General features: G+C 37.2%; 1 protein-coding gene across 1 annotated transcript in view; it reads right to left on the reverse strand.

Annotated features, from left to right (window-relative positions):
• The window catches only part of LOC126959323 (uncharacterized), a 16,604-nt gene continuing 560 nt past the window's right edge, over window positions 1-16,044 (reverse strand). Inside the window, 4 exon segments of the mRNA XM_050798199.1 lie at window positions 1-171; window positions 173-319; window positions 321-606; window positions 640-1,086. Of these exon segments, the coding sequence (XP_050654156.1) occupies window positions 102-171; window positions 173-319; window positions 321-606; window positions 640-1,086 (950 nt within the window). The 3' untranslated portion in view covers window positions 1-101.

Consider the following 16,044-nt stretch of genomic DNA (forward strand, 5'->3'; position numbering starts at 1 on the left):
TTTTTTTTTTTTTTAAACAGCTACCAAATCCATGAGTAGTCCAAACAATACTGAACAGTTCTGTTTCTGCTGGTGGTCTGGGGTCTTAACCATCTTCTTCATCATCTGTTTCTATCTTCCTCTTTCCTCTTTTCACATTTTCCACTTTCTTCCTCCTCTTCATCCTCATCCATCTTCATCTTCATCAAGTCCAAATTCTTCTTCCTCCTCACTGACTTCATCTTTGTCATCATCCCCTTCTACATCTTCTTCATCTTCCTCTTCATCCAACTCCTCTTCTTCACCATCCTCATCCTCCTCGTCTTTCTCATCTTCTCCTTTCTAGCCATTGTAACTTTTTCAAAGGTTCCAAGGTGCTGATATCTTTCAGTTTATTTCCACTTAAGTTTAGATGTGTGAGATTTGGAAGTTTTTCTGCAAACATATTCAGACCTCCAAAGATTCTATTTTCACTGAGTACAAACTTTTTCAATTTAGGCAGCTTGGGGAGATTTGAAATTGAAATCAAGCCTACATTTATTAAACGGAGGAACTCTAAGTTCACAAATTCAGCTGTTAAGCTCTCAATTTTCCAGTCATTTGATTTGCAGTTGTCCAAGACATGTTCTCCAACCCTCTTTAAACACTCTTACCTCTCACTTGAAAAACGTCGAGCACACCAGGTAAACCCTGATGGACGAATTCCCACAAGTTCGCGACTTGTTAACCACAGCCACCTGAGGGCACGAAACCCGGCTGCTCGCGGGACTGGAAGCGGGTGCGGGGGCCACGCGGGCCCGCCCTCAGCGGGAAAGCCACTCACCCGCGGGGGCGTCCGCCCGCAGCGCCATCTGGCCCGGCGCAGGTCCATGAGGGATTTCCGGCTGCGGGCAGTCGCGCTAAACCCCGGGAGACCAAAGGGGCGCTTCCTCCAGGCCGGACCAGCGCACACGCAGCCGCGCCTCACGAGGGCAGCACCGGGCTGCACTAGTGAGGCCAGAGGCTGCAGGACCCGCGAGCGGAGCCTAGCTGAGGTCCGCCCCAAATCCCCAAGAGAGAATGTATTTTTATTGAACTTATGTGAATAAAAATACTCATGAATAATTTCTGAATTTTGGAAGAATCAAGTAGGGAGAAGAAGCCGTTGCTTCTATTTTTGTATGCGTTACCAAATTGTTATAAACTATAGATAGCTTATGAGATAAAATTTCCTGAAATCTGGAAAACATTTAAGTAAAGAACCAATAAGGTTTTAAGTAAGAGTCGTAAGAACATTATTTTTATCAATTGCTTAGTTTCATGATTTTGTTTTGTTTTGCTTGATGTTAATTAGCAGTTTTATGAACCCACTGGTTTTTTAATTAGGGCTCTGGAAATTTTGATTGAGTCCGTTGATCTTTTTTTTTTTTTTTTTTTTTGAGACGGAGTCTCGCTCTGCCGCCCAGGCTGGAGTGCAGTGGCCGGATCTCAGCTCACTGCAAGCTCCGCCTCCCGGGTTCACGCCATTCTCCTGCCTCAGCCTCCCGAGTAGTTGGGACTACAGGCGCCCGCCACCGCGCCCGGCTAGTTTTTTGTATTTTTTAGTAGAGACGGGGTTTCACCGTGTTGGCCAGGATGGTCTCGATCTCCTGACCTCGTGATCCGCCCGTCTCGGCCTCCCAAAGTGCTGGGATTACAGGCTTGAGCCACCGCGCCCGGCCGAGTCCGTTGATCTTAAAGTTATCAGATATCTGTGTTCAAGAGCCCTTGTTAGAGCGTTTTCCATGAAAAGCAATTTTAGACTATAGCTGATTGCAATACTTTTAAAGAAGAATTCACAACAGTAATTACAGATGACAAAAACTTAGAATAGCCATGATTAAAATCTGATGAAAGCTCTCAGTTGACAAAGAAATTTATTTATTTATACTACTGCAGTATTTTACGATAACAACCAGAATCATGATTGACAGTGTCACATCAGGACTTTTATAAATTTTTTATAATCTTTTATAAATTTTATATAATCCTTAGAATACTCACTTTAATAAGATAGCCACACAAATACAGCTTTAGAAAACCTTCAACATAGCAATAAAATTATGGCTTTTGATAAATTAACAGATTTTAATAACATTAAATAATTTTTGAAACTTTATATTAATAGCATACCTCTAATTGTAACTGAAAGAAGATCCAGCATCACTTACCATTTGGCAATGCCTCCCATACAATTTACCTAAGTCTAATCATTTAGTATCTCTGCAAGATAGAGAGACATTTTTTGAGGCTCTCTGGAGGCCCACCCAGAAAATCCCAGTTAATTTTAGGTCAAAAAGAGATAATTTAGAATATTGATTCTGGGGAAAACTGCCAAAGATATTAAAAGGTTCAAAACAGTTGATCAAAAGAGAATCACAGGCCCCAGCCCCCATGGTGGTTCATGCTTGTAATCCCAATATTTTGGGAGGTCAATGCAGGAGGCCAGAAGTTCAACACCAGCCTGGGCAGCATAGCAAAATCCTGTCTTTACAAAAAATTTTAACAAATAAAAATAATTTTAAAAAACAGAATCACCAGTCACTATAAAATAAGTTATTCATTATTCAGAGTGATAAAAGACTCAAAAGCAGCACAGAAAGTTGCATGGATATTAAAATCTTAACCTCTTTAAGGCCCAGTTTTCCTAAATAATCAAAACTTAATAAAGACAATGGAGGTATTATCTTCATATAATGTAAAATATATATATATATATTTTAAGGCCAATTACCAAAAAGGTAAAGAAAAATCTCCTGTAGTGTGATTGCTCCTCCTTAGGTGAAGCCCATTTAGATAACCTGGAACTCAAATTAATCAGACACATGAAGGGTATATCCCAGATTATGACTGTATGCTATTTATAGAGGAATGTAAACAAGAGAACTAGTACCTTGACCAGGAGAATTCTTGGCTCTTAGTAATAGCATGACAAGCTTCCTGGTTTCATGGAACAATTCAGACACATCAAGAAAAGCCAAGAGTATGGAATCAAATTATATTGGAGGAAAACATTGCTTTTCTAGACCTCCAAAATAAAATGTCAGCATCAGGTCATAACAACGGAGTTAAAACTGAAGAAAATGTTACAGCAGTTGGCCAGGCCCAGTGTTTCCCACCTGTAATCCTGGAATTCTGGAACACTGAGGTCAGAGGATCACTTGAGGCCAGGAGTTCAAGACCAGCTCTGGCAACATAGTAAGACCTTGTCTCCACACACACACACAAGTTACAGCAGTTGACAAAAAGGTTGAAGGAGAGAGTTATCACCAGAGCCAAGCAAAATGATACACCTTTTCAAGCGAAGAAAGAGCAGAAGGCAATGATGTATGTCCTACAAATCATATGTGGTGAGGTATAGCAAAAGTTGAACTTCTAACATACAAGTCTGAGAAGTTTCAAAAAGGAAAATTTTACCTCAAGAAATGAAGTTACCATTCTGAATAAAAAACACAGCATTTTCTAACCTGAAACTAGATAAACTAATTAGATATCTGGATGAAATAGAAACTGTCTGTAGTTTAGAAGATGGCTATTAAATAAATGGGTTTCAGAATTAAAAATCAAAACCTCTTGCAATTCTACTAAGAGCAAATCAATACTTTAAGAAAATCTTGTTTTTACACAGAGAACCATATTTTAACATTTTGGATTAATGCATTTTTAAGGTCCAATTTCAATCTTTAGAACTACTTTTAAATAATTTCCTTCCAATTATAGCCAATTTGATCATACAAACAATTCCTTCTATAAATTATTTTTGATGAAACTTACTGCAACCTACTCAGACCACTGATGACATACTTGGGCTTTCTGCATTTTCCTATACTTCCTCTATCTTAAATAATGAATTACTTTACTGTAGGACAAAATTTACCATGCAAGATTCTTTCTTATTTAAAATTATTCTCTTTTCTTTTTCATGTTTTTTACCAAAAACACATTTTCATGTTTATAACTTTTCTTTACATTTCTCTCTCCTACTTGCTGGTTCCATTTTATTTTATTTCTATTTCCTTCATAAATCCATATTTTAAAACAATCTTCAAATAACCTCTGAATTAGACAAAATTATTCTTTCTTTCTCAACAAAGAGCATATTTGCATACTGTTCTTATAATTTTTTTCATCAAAAACACATCTGACTTTTTTGGTATATTTTAAATACAAAGTTGAATATATTAATGTGAATTTTTAACTCTTAGCAACCTTAAATTTTTAGCAAGAGCCTGGGAAGCAAGAAATCTTGATTTGTCTGTTACATATCAGTATTTTAGAGATCAGAACTATTTTATAAGTTTTAGAAATATGTTTCCCCATAACATATTTTTTTAACTGTTATTTTAAGTTCAGGGGTACATGTGCAGGATATGCAGGTTTGTTACATAGGTAAACATGTATCATGGGGGTTTGTTGTACAGACTGTTTCATCACCCAGATATTAAGCCTAGTATCCATTAGTTATTCTTCCTGATCCTCTCCCTCCTCCCACCTTCCACCCTCTGAGAAGCGTGTGTTATTCCCCTCTATGTGTCCATGTGTTCTCATAATTTAGCCCCCACTTATAAGTGAGAACATGTGGTATTTGGTTTTCTGTTCCTGCATTAGTTTGCTAAGGATAATGGCCTCCAGCTCCACCCATGTCCCTGCAGAGGACATGATCTCATTCTTTTTATGGCTGCATAGTATTCCATTGTGTGTATTTACCAACTTTTCTTTATCCAGTCTATCACTGATGGGCACTTAGGTTGATTCCATGTCTTTGCTATTGTGAATAGTGCTGTAATGAACATACGTGTGCATGTGTCTTTATAATAGAATGATTTGTATTCCTTTGAGTGTACCCAGTAATGGGATTTCTGGGTCAAATAGTATTTCTGTCTTTAGGTCTTTGAGGAATGGCCACACTGCCTTCTACAATGGTTGAACTAATTTACACTCCCACCAACAGTATAAAAGCATTCCCTTTTCTCTACAACCTCACCAGCATCTGCTATTTTTTGACTTTTTAGTAATAACCATTCTGACTGGTATGAGATGGTATCTCATTGTGGTGTTGATTTGCATTTCTCTAATGGTCAGTGATGTTGATTTTTTTCTTTTCTTTCTTTCTTTCTTTCTTTTTTTTGTTTTTTAAGATGGAATTTCACTCTTGTTGCCCAGGCTGGAGTGCAGTGGTGTGATCTCAGCTCACTGCAACCTCTGCCTGCCAGGTTCAAGCGATTCACCTGCCTTAGCCTCCCTTGTAGCTGGGATTACAGGCACACACCACCTTACCCAGCTATTTTTTGTATTTTTAATAGAGACAGAGTTTCACTACGTTGACCAGGCTGGTTTCAAACTCCTTACCTCAAGGGATCTGCCTGCCTCACCCTCCCAAAGTGCTGGGATTACAGGTATGAGCCACCAAGCCTGGACGATCATGATTTTTTTTTTTTATATGATTGTTGGCCTGATGTATATCTTCTTTTGATAAGTGTCTGCTCATGTCTTTTGCACACTTTTTAATGGGGCTGTTTGTTTTTTCTTGTAAGTTCTCGATTAAGTTCCTTATAGATGCTGGATATTAGACCTTTCTTGGATACATAGTTTGCAGTTTTTTTCCCATTCCATAGGTTGTCTGTTTACTCTATTGATAGTTTCTTTTGCTGTGCAGAGCTTTTTAGTTTAATTAGATCCCATTTGTCAATTTTTACTTTTGTTGCAATTGCTTTTGGCATCTTCATCATGAAATCTTTGCCCATGCCAATGTCCTGAATGATATTACCTCATTTTTCTTCTAGGATTTTTATAGTTTTGGGTTTTACATTTAAGTCTTTAATCCATCTTAATTTTTGTATGTGATGTGAGGAAGGGGTCCAGTTTCAATCTTCCACATACGGCTAGCCAGTTAGTTATCCCAGCATCATTTATTAAATGGGCACCCCCCATTGCTTGTTTTTGTCAGGTTTGTTGAAGATCAGATAGTTGTAGGTGTGTGGTCTTATTTCTGGGTTCTCTATTCTGTTCCATTGGTCCATGTGTCTGTTTTTGTACCAGTATCATGCTGTTTTAGTCACTGTAGCCTTGTAGTATAGTTTGAAGTTGGGTAGTGTGATGCCTCCAACTTTGTTCTTTTTGCCTAGGATTGCCTTGGTTATTTGGGCTCTTTTTTGGTTTCATATGAATTTTAAAATAGTTTTTTTCTAGTTCTATGAAGAATGTCAATGGTAGTTTAATGGGAATAACATTGAATCTATAAGCTACTTTAGGCAGTATGGCCATTTTGATGACATTGATTCTTCCTACCCATGAGCATAGAATGTTTTTCCATTTGTTGTGTCATCTCTGATTTTTTGAGCAGTGGTTTGTAGTTCTCCTTGTAGAGATCCTTCACTTCCCTTGTTAGCTGTGTTCCTAAGTATTTTATTCTTTTTGTGACAATTGTGAATGGAATTGTCTTCTTGATTCGGCTCTCAGATTGACTGTTGTTGGTATATAGGATTGCTAGCAATTTTTGCACATTGATTTTGTATCCTGAGACTTTGTTGAAGTTGATTATAAGCTTAAGAGGGTTTTGGGCTGAGACGATGGGGTTTTCTAGATGTAGGATCATGTCATCTACAAACAGGGATAGTTTGACTTTCTTTATTCCTATTTGAATGCCTTTTATTTCTTTCTCTTGCCTGATTGCCCTGGCCAGAACTTCCAATACTATGTTGAACAGCAGTGGTGAGAGAGGACATCCTTGTCTTGTGCCAGTTTTAAAAGGGAATGCTTCCAGTATTCCCCATTCAGTATGATATTGGCTGTGGGTTTGTCATATATGGCTCTTACTATTTTGGGGTATGTTCCTTCAATACCAGGGATATTGAATTTTATTGAAAGCTTTTTCTGCATCTATTGAGATAATCATGTGGTTTTTGTCGTTAGTTCTGTTTGTGTGATGAATCACACTTATTGATTTGCATATGTTAAACCAACCTTACATCCTGGGGATGAAGCCTACTTTATCATGGTAGATAAGACTTTTGATGTGCTGCTGGATTCAGTTTGTCAGTATTTTGTTGAGGATTTTTGCATTGATGTTTACCAAGGATACTGGCATGAAGTTTCCTTTTTTTTGTTTTATTTCTGCCAGGTTTTGGTATCAGGATGATGCTGGTCTCATAGAATGAGTTAGAGATGAGTCCCTCCTTTTTAATTTTTTGGAATAGTTTCAGTATAGTACCAGCTCTTCTTTGTACCTCTGGTAGAAGTTAGCTGTGAATCCAGCTGCTCCTGGGCTTTTTTTGGTTCAAAGGCTAATTACTGCCTCAATTTCAGAACTCGTTATTGGTGTATTCAGAGATTCAATTTCTTCCTGGTTGAGTCTTGGGAGGGTGTATATGTCTAGGAATTTATCCATTTCTTCCAGATTTTCTAGTTTATGTGCATAGAGGTGTTTATAATATTCTCTGATGGTTGTTTGTATTTCTGTGGGGTCAGTGGTAGTATTCCCCTTATCATTTCTGATTGTGCATAACATAATTTTTATTGTATATTAATAGACTCATATACTTTAGTCTTTCTATAAAACTTAAGAAGCCAAGAACAAGCTTATATTTATGTTCGGCAATGTGTTTCAGTTAAAATTTTTTTTTATTTGGAAATGGCCCAGGCATAGATACCAGAGTATCTATTATTTAATTTAACATAACGTAACTTTAAGGTTTCCAATTACAGAAAAAGTTTATTTAAAAGAAAAGTAAAAAAGAAGAAAACCATAAAAGGTTCATTTATAAGCATTTATTTGATTTACATTTACTTGAATTTTTATAAAGTTTACCTAGACTACTTGTGAGAACTGAAAAGTAGACAAAGCCCATCACCATTTCAAGTTATTTCCCTATTAATCATTTTAATAGCCTGTGTTAGGTATTTCAGTAAAAATCTTAAAGTTAAATATGTGGATATTTTGCTGGTAAATATTCAGCAAAATGTATCAGAATATTCACCTGTTTTCATTAAACTGACAATATTAAAGTCTTATTTGTCAAAAAATTACACAAACAGATAATTCTGTTTTAGGCTAGATTTATAGTTTCGTAACCATTGTGTCAAACCCAGATTCCTTAAAATATCTAGAAGAGACAATATAAAACTGACCAGTAAACTTAAGCAAAAATGCATACTGACAATTTTGAAGACATTTTTATTTTTATTTTATCAGTAACTTAAAAACCAGTTTATTTACTAAAGATCTACTTTAGTCATGTGAACTAAAAGGTATCTGGGTTAATGGCTATATACATATTATATTTTATATGAGTACTCATTTATTCTTAGAGGATTTCTGGCCAACGACATCAGATTTTACTATGTAAGTACAGAATACAACATTATAAATGTACATATCCATAACACATCTAAACATACACACGCTCAAATAAAAATCTTATAGCTTTCATTTTAGTATTTTAGTCATGAGCTAGTATGACCACTCACTGTTTTGTTGTTTGTTTTTTTGCTTTGTTTTTTTAATTAATTAATTAATTATTTTTGAAATAGAGTTTCGCTCTGTTGCCCAGGCTGGCGTGCAGTGCACAATCTCGGCTCACTGCAACCTCCGTCTCCCAGGTTCAAGTGATTCTCCTGCCTCAGCCTCTGGAGTAGCTGGGATTACAGACGCGCACCAGCACGCCCAGCTAAGTTTTGTATTTTTAGTAGAGCTGGGGTTTCACCATATTGGCAAGCTGGTCTCAAACTCCCGACATCAGGTGATCCACCCAGCTCGGCCTCCCAAAGTGCTGGGATTACAGGTGTGAGCCACTGTGCCTGGCCAACTCACTGATGTATAAAAGAAAGTTAGATCCAAATTATATTTCTAACAAAATTGAGATTTGTTCACATTACTAAACTTTATTTGCCCTGATAGGTAATCGAATGAAGGCTGAAGATCGAAATTTTGGGTAAAACAGTTTCCATGTCAGTTTGATTGTGAAAAACTTCCTTCATCTTATTTTTTTTAGCTTCAAGTGAGTTCAAGGTTAAAATTTCAATATTTACATTTTATCTAGGATTGGCTGAATTGTATAAGAAAAATAAAATCTCCAGGTAGCCTCGAACGAGTAACAAATCTATTTGCTGATCTGGTTTACTTCATTAACAAATGTGGACAGGGAAGAATTTAAGCAGTTTATTTTTCTCTTTTTCTCAGCTTTTTCCTTTTGGCCTTGGTGTAGCCAAAAAGTAAAATTTTTATGCTGGACAGATATACCTTATGTTACTGCTCTGAGCTCAAGATTTTGACTTGTTTGATCTGAGAGCCTAATTTTTAGAAATATTTATCTTTTTTTTTTACTTTAGATTATTAATTTGTGAGTTAAGTATTTTATCATTGCACACAATTGTTAGGCAAACCTATTTTATATTTCTAAAATATATCAGGGTTGTTGGTTACCATGGAACTTATTGAAATTTGCAAAACCATTGATTTGAAAGTTCTTAAAGACTTTTAAAAATCTTTGCTTGAATGCCATAACACCAGTGGAAAAGTCAACAAATTCAAAGTAGGTAGAAAAAAATAGAGAGAGAACATGTTAAGACTCTCCATTTTAACTCTATAGTTGCAAGTTTTTTGAATAAAGACCGTTTGAACTCTGAATTTTCCTTGATGGAATTTGCCTATCAGTTTGAAAATGTACACAAGAACAGGCCATAATATATAGCTGGCTGGAGTCCCAGAAAACCTGGCATGCCTTAATGTTTGTGAATCCTATTCTGTTTCTTATTAATCTCTCAAGAGCGAGGAAAATCCAAAAATCGTGTCAGAGAACATCAGGAATTTAGACCAGTGTTTTAGATGATGGTGATTGCCCTGTGGCTTTTAATTAGTTGTCCTGCACCCACCATCCAGAGTGTTTATTTTTATTCTCAGAAGATTTTCAGAAACAAGTAAGGGGAAAAGTCAAAAAAAAAAAAAAAAAAAACCCAGATAAGAATGTTCACAAACATTTTAACCTAGGTGTACAGATCATACAAAATATTAAACTGGGTATGCAAGCTAGACCAAAAGCAAATTCACCAGAAGATATGCCTCAGAGACAGAATGTAAATTCTGTGGAAACCAAGAGTACTCAATCTGGAAAAAAACATTTGTCTTTATACCAGAAAGGACATATCAGAAAAGACAAAAAGTCTTTTTTCATCCCAATAATGATGTATGTTTTTTTTTTTTTTTTTTTATTAAGGTGGCCTTATCTAAACCAGATCCCAAATAATATTTAAAAAGCCTCTACCAAAAGAAGAGAGACTCAACCTGAGAGAAAACTCACCAGGGCAGAAAAGGTGAGCAATGGAAGCAGAGAACTCAAAGGGCTGAAGTGAGTACCACACACTGGTTCCAAGAATCACTGATTCTTCCCAAGCGTGATCTTTTTCAGATCCCACTTTTGACACCGTATATGTCACCCTAAATAACAAATGGAAAGAGGCTCTCTAAAAGAAAAGACACTTACTTGGGGATAGAGCATTGCAATGGGACTATGCATGCCATAGTAAACTATGTGTGTATTCAGGGAGGTAAAGAAAGATAAAGGTTTTTAAAGGAAAAGATTAGGACTACATAGTTGTTTTTAAATAATTTTCGTTGGTTACAAAGATCAATAACAAGGTGATACAATCCAAGGTTGTATAGACAATTGTTGGGTAGATGACCTTGTAGAAGTGTTTTTTGTATAAGGTGGTAATGACCTTTGTGTAAGGCTGTGGTTTTTGTAGAATCTTTTTGTTATCAAGCATAGGAGTGTGAGAACCTTCTCTTTATGGCCTTTCCCAGCTCTATTTATCAGAATTCTCTTACCATTAGTGACTCTGTTTTAATTCTGACAATTTTCATACATGAAAAATTTCTCTGTAGCATGTGATGATGTTTGATAGCATTTCACCCGCAGTAGAACTTCTTCCGAAATTGGAGTCAATCCTCTCAAATCCTGCTGCTGCCTTGTCAAATAAGTTTATGTAGTAGTCTAAATCCTTTGTTGTCATTTCAGCAACGTTCATAGTATCTTCACCAGGAGTAGATTTCACCTCCAGAAACTACTTTACTTGTTCATCCATAAGCAGCAACTCCTCCTCAAGACTGCAGCAACTCTGTCACATCTTCAGGCTCCATTTTTAATTCTAGTTTTCTTGTTATGTACGTGACATCTGCAATTATCTCCTCCATTAAAATATTGAACCCCTCAAAGTCATCCACAAGGATTGAAATCAGTTTCTTCCAGACTCTCATTAATGTTGATATTTCGAACTCCTCCCATGAATCACAAATGTTCTTAATGGCATCTAGAATGGCAAATCCTTTTCAGAAAGTTTTCAATTTACTTCACCCAGATTTGTCAGAGAAATCACTATCTTTGGCAGCTATGGCCTTAAAAATGTATTTCTTGGCTGGGTGTGATGGCTTATGCCTATAATCTCAGCACTTTGGCAGGAGAATGGCTTGAACCTGGGAGGCAGAGGTTGCAGTGAGCCAAGATCACACCACTGCACTCCAGCCTGGACAACAGAGTGGGACTCTGTCTCAAAAATAAATAAATAAATAATTCTTAAATAATAAGACTTGAAAGTTGAAATTACTTCTTGATCCATGGGCTGAAGAATGGATATTTATGTTAGCAATCATGAAAACAATATTAATCTCCTTGTACCTCTCCATCAGAGCTCTTGGGTGACTAGGTGCATTGTCAATAAACAGTAATATTTGAAATAAATCTTTTTTTTCCTAAGCAGTAGGTCTCAACAGTGGGCTTAAAATAGTCAGTGAACAAAGCTGCAAACAGATGTGCTGTCATCCAGGCTTTCTTGTTCCAGTTGTGGAGCACAGGAAAAGCAGATTTAGCATAATTCTTAAGGGACCTAGTGTATTATTCTGTTTTCATGCTGCTGATAAGACATACCTGAGACTGGGTGATTTATAAAGAAAAAGAGGTTAATGGACTCAAAGTTCCACATGGCTGGGGGGGTCCTCACAATCATGGTGGAAGGTGAAAGGCACATCTCACATGGTGGCAGACAAGAGAGAAAAGAGCTAAATTAAAGGGGAAACCTCTTAAAAAAACCATCAGATCTCGTGAGACTTATTCACTACCACGAGAACAGTATGGGGAAAACCACCCCCATGATTCAAATATCTGCCACTGGGTCCCTCCCACAACATGTGGGAATTATGGGAGCTACAGTTTGAGATGAGATTTGGGTGGGGATACAGCCAAACCATATCACCTAGGATTTTCAGAACAGTAAATGAGCATGGGCTGCATTAGCCACTAACAAGATAATCATTCCGTTCTCTGAAGCTTTGAAGACAGGCATTAACTTTTTTCTCTATGAGAGTCCTAGATGACATCTTCTAATGTAAGGCTTTTTTTGCCTACATTGAAACTCTGTTTTTTACTGCAGCCACCTTCATCAATGATGTTAGCCAGATCCTCTGGATAGCTTGCTTCAGCTTTTACATCAGCACTTGATGCTTCACTTTGCAGTTTTATGTTATGAAGATGGCTTTTTCCTTAAACCTTCTTTCCTTGAACCAACATTGGCTAGCTTCAAACTTTTCTGCTGTAGCTTCTTCACTTCTCTCAGTCTTTATAGACTTGAAAAGCATTAGAGCCTTGTTCTGGATTAGGCTTTGGTTCAAGGGAATGTGGTGGCTGGTCTGACCTTTTATCTAGACCACTAAAACTTTTTTATATCAGCAACCGGCTGTTTTACTTTCTTATCATTTGTGTGTTCACCAGAGTAGCACTTTTAATTTCCTTCAAGAACTTCTCCTTTGCATTCACAACTTAGCTAACTGCTTTATGCAAGAAGCCCAGCTTTCAGCCTATCTTGGCTTTCGACATGTTTTCCTTACTCAGTTTAATCATATCAAGCTTTTAATTTAAGAGACAGACATGGTTCACGCCTGTAATCCTAGCACTTTGGGAGACTGAGGCAGGTGGATCATGAGGTCAGGAGAGCGAGACCATCCTGGCTAACAAGGTGAAACCCCGTCTCTACTAAAAATACAAAAATTAGCTGAATGTGGTGGCCTATGCCTGTAGTCCCAGCTACTTGGGAGGCTCAGGCAGGAGAATCGCTTGACCCTGGGAGGCAGAGGTTGCAGTGAGCCAAGATCGTGCCACCGCACTCCAGCCTGGACGACAGAGTGAGACTCCATCTCAAAAAAAAAAAAAAAAAAAAAAAAAGAAGACAGACATTTGGCTCTTCCTTTCACTTGAACACTTAGTGGCCATTGTAGGGTTATTAATTGTCCTAATTTATGTATTGTTGTGTCTCAGGGACTGGGAAGGCCTGAGGAGAGGGAGAGAGATGGGGACATGGCTGGTAGGTGGAGCAGTCAGCACACATAACATTTATTAATTAGATTTGCTATCTTATATGGCCATGGTTCATGGTACCCCAAACAACTACAATGGCAACATCAAAGATCACTGATCCCAGATCACCATTATAGATATAATAAAATGTTTGAAAGATCTTGAGCATTACCAGAATGTGACACAGAGACACGAAGCGAGCACATGCTGTTGGAAAAATGGCTCCAACAGACTTGCTTGATACGGCTTGCCAAAAACCTTCAATTTGTAAAAAAAAAAATCAGTATCTGCAAAGTGCAGTAAAGTGAATTGCAATCAAATGATGTATGCCTGTATCTAAAATGTCTAGTTTTCAACAAAAAAAATTATGAGACCTGCAAAGAAACAGAAAAATGTGACCCACATAAACTGCCTTTGACAGAGCCCAAATGTTGGACTTAGCAGACAAAGACTTCAAAGCAGCCATTATAAATATGTTTAAAAAAACTAAGGAATACCATGATTAAATAATTAAAGGAAGATATGATGATAGTGTTTCATTATGAAGCATAAAATATCAATAGAGAGAAATTATAAAATATAACCAAGTATAAATTCTGTAGTTGAAAAGTACCATAACCAAAATAAAAAATTCACTAGCGGAATACAGCAGTAAGTTTGAGCCGGCAAAACAAAAATTTACAAACTTGAAGATAAATCAATAGAAATTATGCCATCTGAAGAACAGAGAGAAAAAATGAAGAAAAACAAATAGCATCTCGGAGGAGTGTAGAGTATCAGTAAGTGCATTAGTATACACGTGATGGGAGTTTCATAAAGACATCAGAGAGACAAAGGATCAGAAAAAATATTCCAAACAATAAGGTCTGAAAATTCTCCAAATTTGATGAAAAGAGCATTAATTTACATATTCAGGCAGCTCAAGCAGGATAAAAGAAAAGAGATCAATATCCAAATATATCTAGTTAAAATGTTAAAAGACAAAGGCAAAAAAAAAATTGAAAGCAGCAAGAGTATGTGTAAGGGAAGCAAAATAAGATTAATAGCTGATTTCTCATCAGAAATAATGGAGGCCATGGTTGGGCACGGTGCCTCATGCCTGTAATCCCAGCACTTTGGAAGGCTGAGGAGGGCCAATCGCTTGAGGTCAGGAGTTCAAGACCAGCATGACCAACCTGGTAAAACTCCATCTCTACTAAAAATACAAAAATTACCTGAGCATGGTGTCACATGCCTGTAGTCCCAGCTACTCGGGAGGCTGAGGCATGAGAATCACTTGAACCCGGGAGGCAGATGTTGCAGTGAGCCGAGATTGTGCCACTGCACTCCAGCCTGGTTTATAGAGTGAGACTCTGTCTTGGAAGAAAAAGAAATAATGGATTCCAGAGGTAGTAGGATGGCATATTTAAAATATTGAAAGAAAGAAAGAAACACTATCAACCAAGAATCATATATCTAGAAAAAGCATCTTACAAAAATTAAGGTAAGCAAAAACCAAGAGAATGTATTGCTAGCAGACCTGATTTATAAGAAATATCAAAGGAAGTTATTCAGGTTGAAAACAACACCAAGCAGTAATTTGTATTCACAGAAAAATACCAAAGAGCACCAATAAAGATATTTCTTCTCCTAAGTGATTTAAAGCAATTGTATAAAACACTATGTATAATTGTATTGTTGGGTCTATTATGTATAGAAATGTAATATACTTGTCAAAAATAGCATTAAGGAAGTAGGTGGGAGCAAAGCTGTATCACTGTAAGGACTTACTGAATGACCCAATCATTAGAACCTTGTTAAAAAATGTAGAGTCTAGAGCGGCCTTGTTTTATTCTGGATTTTATGGGGAATATGAAAATACTTAAAAGGAAAAACAAACAAACATGACTGTGGAGTCAGAAAGTTTGGATTGAGTCCTTTCTTCGAGCAACTTTTAGCAGTTTGAATTTAGACTGCTAGCTTCTTTGAGTCTATTTCTGAATTTATCAAATGCAGTTAGTGGTATACTATCTGATCTAACTGCTTTGTCCTATGTGTCCTTCAGAAGTATTCTCGAATGTGGTGATGTATTGACAAAGCTAGTGGATTCACCAATATGGGGAATGCACCTATTTTTATTCTACACTTCAGCCTGCCAGTTCAAATCCTTCCCAGTTCAGCTCCAAAGCAGCCCCTCTCCCACCACTCAAAGGCCATCCAATTCCCATTCTCACAGTTCCTCAAGGCAGAAAGGATACTTCAACTCCATGGCCCTTCATCAGTATATATATATTTATTGGAGATGGAGTCTCACTATGTTGCCCCGGCTGGTCTAGAACTCCTGGGCTCCAGTGATTCTCCTGCCTCGGCTTCCCAAAGTGCTGGATTATAGGCTTGAACCACCACGCCAGCCCATCAGCACATCTTTAATTGCACTTTTCACAGTTTTCCTGAAGTAATTAGTTTTCATGAATTATCTTTTTTTTTTTTTAGACTGGGTTTGCTGAAGGGAGCGAAGTCTTCCATTTCAGTCATGTCTTACTAGACCCTAAATACAGGTAAATTACTGAATGCATTCAATCAGCATCAAGCCTCCGGTAGTCCTACGGTAACTAGTATCCCTCCCCTCCCCATAAAATAATATTTTGTTTTAATAATGCTGGCTACAGCAGAGTCTGGTTTTTCTTAAGAGTTCATGCAAATCACAGGCTCGTCCTTTCACTTTGAG

This window comes from Macaca thibetana, chromosome 7, assembly GCF_024542745.1.
Source record: "Macaca thibetana thibetana isolate TM-01 chromosome 7, ASM2454274v1, whole genome shotgun sequence".
NCBI classification, from domain to species: domain Eukaryota; kingdom Metazoa; phylum Chordata; class Mammalia; order Primates; family Cercopithecidae; genus Macaca; species Macaca thibetana.